We start from the raw sequence: 16,014 nt of genomic DNA on the forward strand, positions 1-16,014 counted from the left end.
GCACTTAAATCTTCTGAATGGCACACATACACAAACCATGTCTCAATTGTCTCAAGTCTTAAAAATCATTCTTTAACCTGTCTCCTCCCCTTCATCTACACTGATTGAAGTGGATTTAACAAGTGACATCAATAAGGGATCATAGCTTTCACCTGGATTCACCTGGTCAGTCTGTCATAGAAAGAGCAGATGTTCATGTTTTCTACACAGCATATACAGAGCTTTTGTATTAGAATGTCACTGAAGCAAATACAGACTACTAAAAATAACAGCCGAGTATGATGCATGTCAGTGTCCCCATGTCACAATTTTGACAGCTTAATTTGACAAACACATTTCCTTGCATCTTCAAATGTCTTATTAAATGATTCATTTGGCACAAATGTTCTGCTGAAGTCATGTGCATCATTTTGACATTGGATATGATTCATGTTTTTTTGTGGATAATTTCTTATTAACCTTTGGATGCACCTACACATAGAAAATGAACTACTTGGCATCCTGACTTTACAGGCTTTTGATGATATAATGGCCAAAATAATTGGATTGTATTACAATATAAATTCACCATATCAAATGTAGACTTGCGATTGAGCAATGAACCGCATGTGTCCAAATGAACAGATGGGATATGATAGAGCATATTGTTATGTTTTGAATGGACCACTTGCAAAGCGAAGAAGGAATGTTGAGAGGAGCACTGGACTCATGAAAGGCTGATTGAGTTAATATGACCTACTGAGAATCCCATTGGATGAATGTATCAGTCCACATACAACAGGGACATATACGTAGACAATGGAATGCAATCCATCTAAACACACTGACCTTCCTGACTCTGTCATGGTAAAGTCATCACATTCTCCTCTGGGACACAAAAAGGGTGTGAGAGAACCACAGCCTCTTTATATCACTCAAAAGCATGTCTATTGTATTCCCCAGAAGCTGTCTCTTTGAGCTCTGAGGTCCTTGAATTAGAAAATAACCTCTCACTTTTCTTCTTGTCTGTCTACCTTCCCTCCCACCATCTATCATCCCTCTCTCATCTCGTTCCCTCGCCACTCTCAGGTTGCTGGGTCAATCCGTGGATGACGTGAGGAGGACAGAGGACCCCCCTCCACCCCAGCCCAGCCCCGCCCCCTGTGTCCCTCTCAACCTATCTACCGCTGTGTCCTATGGCTTTTTATTCCTATATAATGTCAGATTGGGATCATGTAGGGATAGAAGCCACTTAACACACGGTGAGAGAGCTTCATGAAGGCAGCACGGGGGGAGAAAAAGCAGTCCTAGTTGGCCTGCTTTATAATGTCCCATACCCTTGGTGCATATGGTTTGATGAATGTTTCCTGCTTCTGGTTTCATGTTCCCTGTAGTAAGGCTACATTTGTGCTCTTCCTTCAGATAATGAGTTAGCAGCTCATTGAAGTGTTCAGAGAAGAGTGATTCAGATGCTGTTATGGTTGTCGGTGCACCTGTTTTTGCTTCCAGGCCTTCACCGTTTTCAATTTCTGATGCTGTGGTGACGGCGGGGGTCTGCAGCGATGGATGTTGGAACATTGGCAAAAGATGTCATAAACAAAAGGAAGAAACAAGCGAGGAGAAACCAATGCATATCTTTAATAACCAACTTTAAAAGAGGCACTAAGTGAACAAATTTACAATACAAGAGGCATTGCATTTCCATTTATTTTTCTCTCTCTCTCTCTCTCTCTCTCTCTCTCTCTCTCTCTCTCTCTCTCTCTCTCTCTCTCTGATTCTGTTGCACATTATTAAAATAAAACTTTGACATTGAGCATTGCACCAGGAAATAATCTACCTATAATATAATACACTATAAGATACATATAAACAAGATAAAGCACCTTTTTTGTCTTAGTAAATAATATTCATAATTAAACAGTTGGAGGACAGACATGGAGGACTGAGTGTGTGTTTTGTGTGTGGTAGTATCAGTGCATGGGAGGATCTCCTAAAACAGGTCTCAGGACTGGGAATAGTCCTTGGATGCACCTGAGTTTGTACAGATGCAAGCTTTCCTAATTTTCTTTCCTAAGGACCTACAGATGAATACTTTGTTGGAGGAGGTTTTACACAGTCTTTTTACATTTAAAAAAAAATAAACTACAGAGAACCAGCACAAACGGTTGGATGAATGCAACTGCTACAGATCTCATGTTCCCTTCAGTTAGAGGACATTGGCGTTCACATTACAATAAAGAATAACATAGCACCAGTTAATGTTTATACAAAAGCTAATATAATGAATGTCAATGAAGTACAGTAAGGTAAAAATAATACAAAAAGAGTAATTTTGGAGAAGCATATACAAAAGGTGCACTGACATAGTCCAAGTCCGTTGGGATGTCATTTGGTCCTATTGCATTAAAAAAACAATATCCTCTATGAACACTTTTTGATTGTCATGCATTATTTGTAAAAAAAAAAATCAGTTTTATTTTCAAGTATTCTTTTTGTATTTTTCGAATGAAATATAGTCTCTGAAAAAGATAATGTTCAACCTAAGAATAGCAGGAATTAGTCAATGATTTGCCCTACTAGCATTTTCATTCAAGATGAATAAAATAATCTTCCTCACATTTGTGTAATAACAACACATTTACAAGAGAAGAAGACATAAAGTGACAACATAAGTATTTAGACAAACATTTCACAGAGAGCCATGCAATCTCATTCATGGTCATGAATTGTCTTGATCATCAGTAACGTGAACAACTTTTCAGTCTCTTTGTTTTCTTTCCCACAGATTCCTCCCACAATCAGTTTATTGGTTCTGAAGTGTCCTTCCTCAAAGGAATCTTAAAACTGGTGAGCTTCTGGCCAAACAGCTGGCTCAGGAGGTTGTTCTGTGACTCTGCTGTCCTATAGGAGTGGCTCTCCATGGACCTCACCCCTGTCTTTGGCCTAGACTTATTCAAGGAATTGTTCATAGGAGGCGCTGATGCTTTAGAAACTGGGTAATGAAGAGGCCGTCCAAGAGGCCCCTTTTTGGCTTTGTAATCCCCATTAATATGATGCACCATCTCTGCTTTCCTTGGCGTGCAGTTATCGAGGGAGCTTCTCTTTGCTTGAAGGCCTAGACTCCCTGATGTTTTGTGCTTGGGGACTATTTTGATGCTGACCACATCTTCTTTCACTGAAGAGAGCACCGGGTATTCGCTGGGGCCGTCCGATTTCCTGTGAACTGCCGGACTCTCGCACTTGCTGGGACGGAACTTATTTTTGGCCTTGACGTCGGCACCAAGGTTCTCCCGTGTGGCAGACGAGGAGACCCTCTGTAAACTGTGAGGTGTCCTCATCTCTTTCCTCTTCTTCTGTTCTCTTCTCACAGAGTCTTTGTCCTCGTTGGATGCCGGGCCCTGGGAAGTGATCTTGGTGTGGTGGACTGGTGTTGACTCTATGGCCCTGGGGCTGTTGTTGGAGCTGTGTTTAGTGTTTTCACTGGGTTTGGGTGTGGAGGCTTTGTCCTTCTGCTTGTTGTCATGGCTGTGAGGGCTGGTTGACTGTTGCCCCTGCTCACTCTCCCTCATTTGGTCCATCACAATGGTAGATGATTTATGCTTTGTAGGAGGACGGTGGAGATCATGTGAATCGGGTCTCTTTGAGCTGTTGATCAGGTTTTCACGGAAACTAACATACAACTCCTCATCCGATGCCGTGGAATCTCTCCTCTGTATCTTCTTCTTTTCAGCTTCTGCTGTGGTAGTCTGTGTGCTGCTCTCAGGAGTGCTCTGCTTAGCATTGGCAAAGCACTCCCTTTCCTCTTCAGCTGTACTGCTCTCAAGGGGATCATCCTCTTCCTTCACATCACATGGCTCTGTGAATGATTTGCCATCGGCCTCACCAATGTCTCTAACAGGCAGTTTAGGTGAAGGACTGGGATCAATGTCCTCTGTTTTGGGTGTAGCAGTCGAGAGACTTTCAGAGCCCAGGTGAAACGTACAATGCTCCAGCTCTACCAGCATGTCAGAGTAGTCCTCAGCCATGTCCTCAGTCTTCACATGGGCATAATTTTCAGTGTGATATTCACATGCACTGGTCTGTGTAGAGTCCTCTGTTGTGTGTACAGAGAGTTTCAGAACTGGCATCTCAGCACTCTGATTTAAGTGCATTGAGGCTATGCTGGCGATGCCACTGTCAGAGCTGTTCTCTTGTAGACTGTCACTAAGAATCTTTCTCTTTTTGTTAGCTGGCAATTCACACTCATCGTTCTCTTTGGAGGCAGATGTCTTGATAGGTCTGAGAACTCCTCTAAACTTGAAGATCTTATTCCCACCTGACAAGTGCTTTTCCATGTGTCGGTCAAACTGCTCTTTCTTAGAGAAGGTATAGTTACAGGTGCTGCAGATGAAAGATTTCTTGATCACATGCATGACGTCTGCACACAGCTCACAGGTGTATAGGGTGGTATGCTTTGAGTCAAGCTCATCCACCTCCTCATGCTCACTCTTCAGATGATATTTTAGATCCTGTGGCTCCTGGTAGGTCACTGGGCATTTGTGGCACAGAAAAATCTTATTTAAGTTGTGCACAACCAGATGCCTCTGAAGCTTGAAGGGTTTGGGGAACTGCTTGCCACAGTGGTGGCAGTCTCTTGAGGGGTCTTTACAGTTGGGGTGCATCTCCACATTCTTTGGCACTGGCTCTGTTTTGTGCAGAACCTCAACAGGTGTCAGCGTGCTTGGTTTCCCCACTTTTTCACTGTTCTCTTTAGGCTTGACAACTTTGGGCTGAGCTACCTCTGTAGTTCTCACCTCCTGCCCAGTGTTTTCTACCACGGCTAGTTTATCCTTGTTGGAGACCTTACTGGACTCTCTGCTGGCCTTGCTGGGGCGGCGTTGCATGATGGAGGTGATGAAGTTCTTCACGGCTGACTCCTGCATGCCAGAGCCTGGCAGACTCCCCAGGATAGCGCTGTGTGACTGGCCCTTGCGGGCAAACTGCGTGGCATGCTCCCGTAAGTGCTCATTGTACATCCACACGTCCGATATCTCCTTCAGGCACATGCCGCAGGTCCAGATGCCGGCCTTGTTCTTGGCGTGTTTCTCTCTCAGGTGGTCCCTCAGCTGCTCCCGAGAACTGAACTTGCGCTGGACACACATGTAGCAGGTGGGAGGTGGAGAGGGGTTGTGGGATAACTTGTGGAAGTTGAGCTCCCCCAGGGTGAGGAACCAGGTGAAGCATACCTTGCACTTGTACTGTTTGTCCTTGATCTTTACGCTGTCCTCTTGTCGTTTCCTGCGTTCTGTGAGCTTCTTGGCCTTTGCAGTGTCTCTGGTCTCTGCATAATCAGTGCCAATGGGTCTTTCTAATGGGATGTCCTTGTTGGAGTCAAATAATTGAATTTCAGGTAGCTGGAATGTGGTATTGAGGTTTGGGATGTCAATGTTGTGGAAAGGAGACACATTGTCTGTAGCACATGGCTCTCCAGGATAAGGTGCAGAAGAGGCTATAATAGGAAGTGGACATGGTGGGGTTGGGACTTCTGCTTTACAGGAAGTTGGGTCAGAGGAGATCACAGTATCTGTAACAGAGTCGTTGGAGGCACTCCATTCCAATGATGCTTTGTCGATAGTGCTCTCGGGTTGGCATAGGAAGTCACTGCCATGCTCCACAGTATGCTCATGAATGTCTTTGTGGTCTGTTGTATCTCCTTTCATGTTACATACTTTTTTGGAATCACTCTTTAACGTGCTATTATGACACATGTTCAACATGATAGCATCGTCAATGGATATTGTTTCATATTCACAAGGGTCATTTTGATTGTTGACAAATGTTTGGTCTATCTGATTTTCTGTATAGTCATCTTTCTTTTCGAGATATAGGTCAGGAGGAGGATAGTCTTGAACTAATGGTGAATCGGGTGATAGTTTCTGCTTCTTGTTCTTCTTACCATAAACCTTAGCACATTTTTTCCTTTTCAGTTCCTCGTTTCTAGTGGGGAATAGCTGGGAGAATGTGCTTTCATCATCAAGAAAAACATTCAAATCAGTGCTTAGTCCAGGAGGGCTTGCAAGAGAAGATTTAAAACAGGAGAGATTATCCACCTCATCTGTCGGGCCAGTGTTTTTCTCAATCTTTACTGCAACCTCTCCCAGTATTTCTTTGGCAAGACTCTGATCTTTAGTTTGTTGCTCACATGCCTCTTTTGTGTCATACAAATTCTCTCTAGACATATCATAATCCCTACTAATATCCTTACTTACAGATACTTCCATACTAACTTCTGCTTCTCCATTGACAATCTCTGGCAGATTTGTGCTTTTCACCTCTTCTGTATCATTGTTGCTTTGAGTCAAGTCCATAGCTAGACTTGTAACCTCTATTGGAGACATTGGCATCTGTTCAATGCCACTGTTACTTGTTACAGTACATTGGACTTCCTCCTGCTCTGTAACTTTGTGGTTTACAAGATAATTGATTATGTCTTGTTTCTCAGGTGACTTGCAGCATCCTTGCTTTACCCGGGTTTGGATTTCAGGAGTAATAGCCTGTAATATGTCTGTTTTCAATATATTGAGAAGCTCGTCAGAGAATGGGGCAGGCTTCACGTTCACTTCATTGTTTTTGTTCTTCCGTGGTTTGTAGCTTTTCTTGGCTTTTGTCAACTGAGGAGGCATTTGCTGGACTATGTCATCAGCTGGCACTGCCATATTTGTTTCACTTGTGGTGTTCTCCAGGATTAAATCGGTTTCTCCGTGTTTGGTTATGAAGGAGCTATTACTTGTCTCAGGACAGTGATTCTCAGAAACCTCATTGCTTTCTGTTTGCAAACAGGTCTGTGGAACCAGGAGCTCTAGATCATTTTTATTTCCTGTTTCTATAGACTGGGATATTTGGTAACTGTGTAGACTCCCTTGATTACTTGCATTTTCCAAAAGTGGGCTTCTTTCAGTCCTTACCAAATGTTTCATGGCCTTGTGTCTCCTTAATCCTGGCACTGTCTGGAAACACATTGAGCATATCTCACACAGATGTATATTTTTCTGCATGGTTTCTTCCTCTTGCTGGAGGGTTGCTGAGCACTGACCTTCCTCCACTGTTAGTGATTCTGTTTGGTCTGATGGTAATGGGGTTGGCTTATTCTCACAGATGATCAGTGGTTTGGGAGTGTGCTGATCATCTGATATGTCCTTTATAAAAGCAAGGGCGTTCAGCTCACTAGGGACCTTATGAATATCCATGGCCTCTGGCAGCGCCTCTGGATCCACTCCCTTTAGCAAGTCAACATGTAAGTCCAAATAATCAATAGTTTGAAGGGGAGCCGGGCAAATGTCCAAATCCTCCTTTATATTGCCAGTGGACGGAGCAGTGCTCTGAGAAGGGAGACCCAGTAAAATGGATGGACATTTTATGTCATTTTGGATGCTGCTCTTGTTCAAAGATTCATCTGGTGGACTTAGGTTGGCTGTATGGTCTGGACTCATAGGTAACTCTGTGTCTATGCCACACAGTGTTTTGTCTGATGTCAATGTCGTGTCATCACTGCACTCACAAGGTTCACAGTCATCCTTGTGGCTCTGCTTGATGGCTGGCTCCTCCTCATCCACGTTGGCTGGGGAGATAGGAGTGTAATCAAACTGACTCAGTTGTGGAGGCTCATCTGGAATGTAATTGTAGTTCAGTGGGCTTAATTTGAAATCATACAGTGATACAGAGACTCTCTTCGTAAGGGCCCCCATTGCCTCAGATTGCTCTGTTGCAATGGTCAACGGTAGAGGAGAGGGAATGCAGGCTTCAGTGCTACATATTTTGCTCTCTGTGATTCCCAAGTCCAGTTGAGGAGGACTTACTAAAGAGTACTCCATCTCAGCTGTTATGGTCAATGAGTCATCAATATGCAGTGCTTCTTTGGCATTTAGGTCATCACAATTTTCCTCATTGGGAGATTGGATTGAGGCTGGGATAGTATCTATATTATTGCATGTGATTGGCTGTGATTGTTCTTGTTCTTGTGTGTCAGGGTTCTCCACAGGTGTGTGTGGAGAAGCTGATAGAATAGGACTGTACGGAGGAGCATCCTCTGGAATAATATCCAGCCTTTCGTCCATCTGCAAATCTTCTTTGCATGGTGAGTGCTGGGGAGATGCCATGAGATGTAAGGGAACTTGTTCCTGGATGTCTTCAACATCTGAAATCTCTTCTCCTTGTCTGTGGTTAGCCTCACATTCAGGTTCCATTTCTGTTTCTTTGTCCTCATGTGTATGTTCCATTTGTGCATCACTGTCACTGTCACACTCAGCAATGACCAATGTGCTTTCATCATCTGAGTCAATGTTGGAAAAGGGTGATGTGTGGCTAGCATGCTCTGTATTGGTTTCCGTCAACAGTGGACTGCAAGGCTTAACTGCGACAGTCTCCATGAAGACATGGGGTGATTGATTGGCAATATCATTCACAGGGATGCTACACCTCAGAGGAACTGTATGGCTTATCACCTCATTCTGTATTGTACTTTTGGATTCAATGTTGTCTTCCTTCGTTACACATGCTGAACTGTCCTCCGTCTGTTCATTTGCAGATGGTGAAGGACATACACTCTCACAGTTACTTTGGACATCTATGGATTGTTCCTCAGATGCATTTTCTACCTCTTCAGGCTTATTATCCAAGTTTGCATCCAGTTCCTGCTGTGCTAGGTTAGACCCATTGGAGGGCTGGATCACAGACTTAGCATTGAGACTGATGTACTCCACTGGCTCTACTGGCTCCTGATGCTCATCAATGGTAGTATCTAGAAGCTCTGTATGCTCAACAATGGTAGTATCTAGAAGCTCTGTGTGCTCATCAATGGTAGTATCTAGAAGCTCTGTATGCTCATCAATGGAAGTATCTAGAAGCTCTGTATTCTCATCAATGGTAGTATGTAGAAGCTCTGTATGCTCAACACTGGTAGTATCTAGAAGCTCTGTATGCTCATCAATGGTAGTATCTAGAAGCTCTGTATTCTCATCAATGGTAGTATCTAGAAGCTCTGTGTGCTCATCAATGGAAGTATTTAGAAGCCCTAGATGCTCATTAATGGTTGTATCTAGAAGCTCTGTATGCTTATCACTTATAGTATCTACAAGCTCTGTATGCTCATCAATGGAAGTATCTAGAAGCTCTGGGTGCTCAGGGAGGGCACTTTTGGCTTCAAGGATTTCATCCCCATGGTCCTCTAGCTTCTGGTTCTCACAGGTCTCCTCAATCATTGGTTGATTATCCATTTCAGTGTTTGAGCAGTAATCAGTTTCTATAACACTACTGTCTTCAGTGACATTGCTCATGATTGGGATGTCTTTGACTTCTGACCCACTGTCGTTGTTAGGTATAGACTCACTTGGCTGCAGTGAAACAATCTCTTTTACATCAGATGGGAGCTCTGTTTTTTCTGAGAGAGGAGGCCGTGACTTAACGTGTGTGGATTTAATATTTGCCTCATCAGGAATCACCTCCTTTTCATTATGATCTCTGCTTTCAGCAGTATCAGCAGATGGAGTTTGGCTTTCACTATGTAAGTGTTCTGGGCTCTTACGGGATGTGAGGTTTGGCTCCTGCTCTTCAGGTGTGATGGAATCATTTTTGAAAATGGAATCTGATATCACTTCCAGGCTTTTCATCAGGTTTTCTGCATAGGTCTTACTCTCTAGAATCTCCTCAGATTTCTCTATGTCAGTTCTATTGTCAACATCCATGTCTCCATCTCTGTGGTCCTCCTGTTTCAGTTGCTCTTTCACTTTCTCTGTATTTGAGGTTGTGGTTATCATACTGTGTTCGCGATCATCCTTTTTGCTAAATTGTTCAAGGACACTGGGTTCATCATGGGTTAGAGTATGCTGTCCCTCCATCAACTCAAACTCAAATGGACTGGACCATGGTAGACTATGCTCAGCAAAGGACTCTGAATGTGGGTCAGATGGCATAATTGACACTGCCAACGCCATGCTTTGCACAGGGCAGCCCATATCTAGACCAGTGTCTTCATTCTCAGATTCGTCGTCCAGTGGCAGAGGGGAGAATTTACTAATCTTCAGCTGCTTTGGGGACTCCTCAGTAAGCAGTGGTGGACTTAGCTTGGCTGTCTGGAGCTGATTTTCCAACTCAGTCACAATCCTCTTTATCTCTAGCTCATCTTCTGACACACAGCTGTTGAGATTTGTACTGTAGTCCATTATTTTGTCTGGCAGAGACAAAGGAACATGATTGTAATCTGATTTCTTTTCATTTAATTTATCAGAGCCGTCTTTGTATTGGGATATCTCATCTGGTAACATGGGGCTGACATCGACCATAAGGCCCCAGTCCCTCTGTTCCAAGAAAGGAGAAAGAAAGGATGATGAGCTAAACACCTCCTTTTTGTCATTGATGGTATCTAAGGAGCTGAAACCTTCTTTGTGCAATGGAACGTCAGTGTAGAGGCCATTGTCAAATCCTGCCACTGAGAGGTCCCCGAACATTGACGATGTGTCAAATGAGAGAGGAGACTTCATAAGACTCTGGTCCTGCTCTAGGGGGTATGGGATTAGATCTGATGTCTCTTTCTGTGTCAGAGGCTCCTGAAGTTCAGTTGGAGACAGGCACACTTCGTCCATGAGTGCACTGCAAAGAGGTGTGGACTTGGGGACTAAGTCATTAGTGAAAGTCATTGGCTCTTTCATTGGATGGACACTCTCATTATGTTTGTAAAATGTAGAATTGTCTGATAGCTTTGAATGCGGCTGTGTAGATTGACATCCCACGCTTTTTCGTCTTTTGTGTACTGATTTTTCCTTTGAGATGGTTTCATCTTTTTTGAATTTATTATAAGAATTTGCTTCCATGTTGTTTGTGGCAGGATGTGATGATTGAAGCTGATGTGATTTGAGATCAGAACAAATAGATTGAAAATGTATTGATTCCCCTTTGGAGATCTTGACGGCTGTCCTCAGTGGTGTGTTTTTGTCTGAACTTGCTATCATTTCTGTTTCTCTGCTAAATGAGTCATCCTTCTCCCTTGAGGACACATCTGTGCGTTTGCATTTCTCAAGATTTTTGACTGCACTCCCCACCTTTAGTAGTGCTGATACTGGATCAACATCTTCAATGTTCGAGTTAGTGATACTTGAGGCCATTGAATTGTCTTTGTTAGTAGAGAGGAAAGTCTTATCAGCGCTATACCTCTGAGTAGATTTGGTGAATGTCAGTGCTAGTTGTGTGCTAGACTCTTTGTATATCTTTTGTGGAGATCGCTCGTAGGTTCTCTGCTCGGAAGAGTCTTTCCTCCTGATCTCCATTATTTTCTCACAGTCTGAGTCTGTGCGGTCAGTGCTTTTGGGGCTGTTGATGCCATCGCTGGAGATACTCACAGACGTGCTGACTTCACTGCTAGTGGATGACCTGCTGCCTCTCCTCCGAAGTATCTGGTGAGAGCCAGATTTCTCTAGAGACAGGGAGACGTCTTCAGCTTTCTTTACCTCAAAGCACTCTTTTGACTCATGCCTCCATGCTGCACTGTTCCTGTCGCTCCTAGCCCTCCATTTGCACTCCTTTGTGTAGGTGTACTTGCAGCGGCTGCTTTGGCTCAGGCGACCTTGGCTTGCTATCTTCACAGGCTCACACTCGTCATCTGAGTCTGAGACATAGTCGTACTCCCCAAATGTAGGATTTGGCACTGTGGGCGTCAATCTCTCCATCACCAGTGAGAACTGGAGGTTTTTGGTGCCTTTTACATGGAGCTTGTGTAACTTGTTCTTCTGTTGAACTATTTTGTGGATGAGTTCTTTGCTCCAGGTACCGGCACCGGTCCTTTTCCTTTTATTCTCCCTTGCTGCAATCCTTGGGGTTGGGCAACTCCTGTTTGCAGAAGAGACTTGGGAAGAGGTTGAGCCACTCAACAAAGAGCTATCCCGGAGGCTTCGAACTCCACAACGTTCTGAAAATGTGCTGGATAAGAGGAACCTTGGAGTGTTAGTGTTTTCCTTTTCACTCTTGCACAGCTTTCTTATATCTTTCACTTTATTTTCTTGCTCCCTCGGTTTCTCCCCCGAGGCGATCCTTGAGTTTTTATGAGATACTTCTTTTTTTATGTTCATTTTCTCATCATGCTCAAAATTCAGAGGGGTCTTCTCAAGTTTGCTTTCTGTGTGGTTGTTGTCTGTCTGAAGGCTCGCTATGTCTGAGTCATAAAGATATTTTCCTTGTGTCAGAGACCTATCATCTTCAGTTGATTGTTTGCTTTTGCCCTCAAAGACCATTGAGTCTTTGGTTTTCAAAGTCTGCCTGTTTGACGATACTTTGACAGTGGCGAGGTCATCATCTGCGAATGCATCAATGAAGCTACTGTCAATCTCTGCATTGTCTGACTGATACCCCAGTCCATTTAGAGCCTCAGTGATTAGGCTATCTAACTTTGCATCCTCCATCTCCAAGTCAGGAAGAGAGACAGGAAGGTTACCTGCCCCAGAGAACAGGTTAAGTTTCATGGGGTCATCCTTAGAATCTCCTTTTGTTTCGCTGTCAGACATCAGCTCTCCGTTCTTATTGAGCCCCAGCAGAGACAGGTGAAGGTCAGATGGACACCTTGGCATGGAGATACGTTGACATAAACTGGTCCCAGAGGATGAATCTTTTGTCATGTCATTGTGAAACTGTGTTGAACTTCCTGGAGTTGTTCTGGTGTCGTCCACTTTCTGTGAAAACACATGCTGTCCACAGTATTGCTTATGGCCAAGGAATGAGGCCAGGTTAGTGAAGTTCTGATCACACTGCTTGCATGTGAGAAGCACGTCCAGTTGGTCAAGGTTTGCCGTGGCTAAAGACGTGGCTAACAGTTGATGTGCAGAGTATGGTGGTGGAGGTGGGTGGTGCTCCACCCCAAAGCCCTCCATATAGCCCTTGTTGCCATCCATACTAGGCTTTTGATGCTCGTTGTTCTGCAGGTAGCTCATCATGTCATCTTTTTCCCTCTCTGGGGCGTAAGGCAGGTTACGGGAGGCGTCTGATTGGAAATGGTGAGAGTTAGTGCTGAGGTGATCTGTGGGTCCTTGTGCCGTCAGTTGGTGCTGGTGATAAAATGGAGGGGGATGCCCAGTCTTTGATATCTGACTTTCGTCAGAGAGGTTGACAGGGCTTGTTGAGGCTGGGGAGAGTGAGGAACATGTGCTGCTAGAGGCTGGGTTATGGATTGGGGAGGGCGAGGGAGATTCATATGGTGACACCATCATAAGCCCCATTGGTGGGACCTGTAATGGTGGATATCCATATGTTCTTGATGATGACCCAGGCACTGATTGGTTCATTCCAAAATATATAGGCTTATTCTTGGACTCACAGACCTGTGCGTGACTTGTCTCAACTTTAAAATGTGCTATTGTACTGCAGCCCTGTTTGACACTCTCTTGCTTTGGGTTTGAGAAACCTTCACTAGGTCTATTGTTTTGGAAGGAGCTGGGGCTTTTCAGTGAACCATTCTTATGTGATTTAGTGTCATCCTGCCAGTCAGAGGGTGCTACCAAAAAAGTGAGCTTTTGGTTGCTGAGTTGCCTAGACAACTCAATCCTGTTTTGGTTTGGCATGACAGAAGTTAGGCGTATCTGCTGCCATGGCATCCTACTGCTTTTGGATGTGTTTGGCCTTTGATCGACGGCTGTCTGGTTCTGAAACTGAAACTTATCATTCATATTAGGATAAGCCATAGTGTTTTGGTCTGCTGGTGAAAAGGTCTTAGTCGGTCCTTCCCATGAGTGTGGTAACCTACTATGGGGCTTGGTGTTGATGCTTTTGTCAAAAGACACTGAGCCCATGTGGATGCTATTGAGTGGAGGGCTGTTGTTGTAGGCTTTGTTTGAAAAGTGCATTTGGGAGTTTGGACCTTGTGCAATATTTCTGGCATGGTGTACACTGCCTTGAATGAGTGTTCTCTGGCTGGCAGCAGCACTGTCTTTGGGGTGGCAGCTCCTCTTGCTCCCTGAAGTGAGGGCTACATCCCGATTGTCTGCCTGGCCGAAAGTGTCTGTGCTATCTGACAGGGAACTCTTACCCTGATCTGACTGCTGGGAGATAGAGCCAGAGCTCTCACTACTAGCTGAGTCCTCACTCAGGCTGCTGGTGCAGTGCATTGAGGACGCTGCCCCTTGTGGTGCTTGCAGGTACTGTGGTGGCTGTGGAGGATTGGGGTAGGAAGACCTGTCCTCTGGTTGGTCACTGTTGAATTGAGTGTTATTCTGAACCCCCTCCCGCCCCTCCTCAGATGTCTGAAAGGTAAAAGAGTTATGAGTCACCTGGGCAGGAGCCAAAGAGGAGTCTATATAGTCCTGGGATTGGGGGTTCTGATCACAGGGAAAAGGGTCTGGGTTTGAGTCTTCCAACAAGAGGTATCCGTACTGAAACGGCAAAGGCAGAAAGCTGCCATTTGCCTTGTTTGCCTCTGAGAGAACTGTGGATTTTTGTGAGGAAATCCCATAGTTAGAACCATTAAAAGTCCTCTCTGGAGACTGCCAGTCATTGGAGCCACTCAACTGAAAGTCCGGGAAGAGCAGCTGGCCGCTTGGCTGTGTGTTATTATTGTTCTCCATTGGGCCTGGTTGCTGCTGCTGCTGGGGTGGCTGCTGGTGGGTGGATGTCCCACCTGTGATTCCCGGTGCCTGTGAGGTATAGCTTGGGAAGGCGAGATTGGAGGAGGTCTCCTGGAAGCAGCGGCTGTAGTTGAGCTCCTCCTGCTGCAGCTCGGCCTCTCGCTCTGGTATACTGGGCACGTGGAACCTGTAGCTGCCCGACACAGGGCCTCGGCTGGCCTCCAGCTTCTTGGGTGGCGAGACCTTCTGCTGTGGGTAGGCGATGCCGATAGTAGGGTTAGAGCGTGGGTTGATGATGCTGAGTCTGTATAGCTGCTGTGGGTTACCGCGCTCTGACTTCCCTGACCGCTTGCCCTTGTCTCGGCTCCGGTTCTTTCCGCTCGGGGACTGGGGGCTGCCCTTGCCACTGGGCCACGTCCTGTTGCTGGCGAACTTAGGCTTGTTCTGAAGTGACTTGAAGTCTATTTTCCCCGCCTGCTGAGGTCGGATCACAGCCTCGCGCTGCTGAGTATAGTCCCTGTCCTTGTCTACAAACTTGGCCCCTCTGCTGATTGTCCGCTCCTCCACGTCCGCAATTGAGAAGTGCTCTGAAGATTCTTTTGTAGCTTTCTCACTGCTGCTGTACTGCTCCAGTGCAGTGCCCTCATCCTGCAGTTTGGACTCAGCGTCCAGCTTTTTGACAGCGTACGTGCGCTGAGTCTCTCCTGCCATGGTGCAGGCGAGGCTTGCTGTGCAGGCCTGGTCCTCAGATGTGCTATCTGGGAGGCAGAGGCATGATGAATCTGGGAGTCTGGATCAATACGCTGCTTCCATTGGCACAAACGGCAGGGATGGGAGTGCGGCTCTCTGCGTGATTATCTCTCCGCTCTCATCGTGGACCACCAATCTGGCAGTTTACCGTCTGGGAGTCCTGCAGAGACAGAGAGGAGAAAGAGGGGGTCAGATTTCTGAACCATATTTCACATAGTAAGCTGCATTTCATTAAAAAAGCAGGACAATTGCCATTCTAAACGCATTTCAATAAATTGATGTTGTATTAAGAATAAAATGCTTCCTCCTGAATAAATAAAATAATAGTAATAAATCATTGACCAGCATCCATTCATTCATTCATTCATTCATTCATTCATTCATTCATTCATTCATTCATTCATTCATTCATTCATTCATTCATTCATGTATATAGTTACACAACTATTTGTAGAACAAAGAATAGTACAGGTACATAAGTCAGCAGGGATATTTGCTTTACTAAACCAACAGAGTAGGATGGGAGGTGAGTGATTCAGTGAAAAGCTGTTTTCCAGCTGTTGCCAGGAGAGAGCAGTATTGCCACAGTTTTGCCTCAGTACTGCCACTCAAGGCACAAAGACACAGTGTACAGTAAAACCCTTTTTAAGTTGTCCAGATACATCTGAAAACCACAACAACAATTCAACTGTTATCACTCAGTGCACTG

At 44.9% G+C, this 16,014-nt stretch overlaps 1 protein-coding gene across 1 annotated transcript; it reads right to left on the minus strand.

Annotated features, from left to right (window-relative positions):
• Window positions 1–1,701: 1,701 nt before the first annotated feature.
• LOC311137035 (uncharacterized protein) lies at window positions 1,702–15,266 on the minus strand (the record flags this gene model as incomplete). Its single annotated transcript, XM_084171348.1, has 3 exons — window positions 1,702–6,030; window positions 7,474–7,576; window positions 9,539–15,266. The coding sequence occupies 3 exons, from the start codon at window positions 15,264–15,266 to the stop codon at window positions 2,778–2,780; spliced, it is 9,084 nt and encodes a 3,027-aa protein (XP_084027474.1). The 3' UTR covers window positions 1,702–2,777.
• Window positions 15,267–16,014: the final 748 nt, after the last annotated feature.

Source organism: Coregonus lavaretus (assembly GCF_964263955.1).
Source record: "Coregonus lavaretus genome assembly, chromosome: 11".
In the NCBI taxonomy this organism is placed as follows: Eukaryota; Metazoa; Chordata; class Actinopteri; order Salmoniformes; family Salmonidae; genus Coregonus; species Coregonus lavaretus.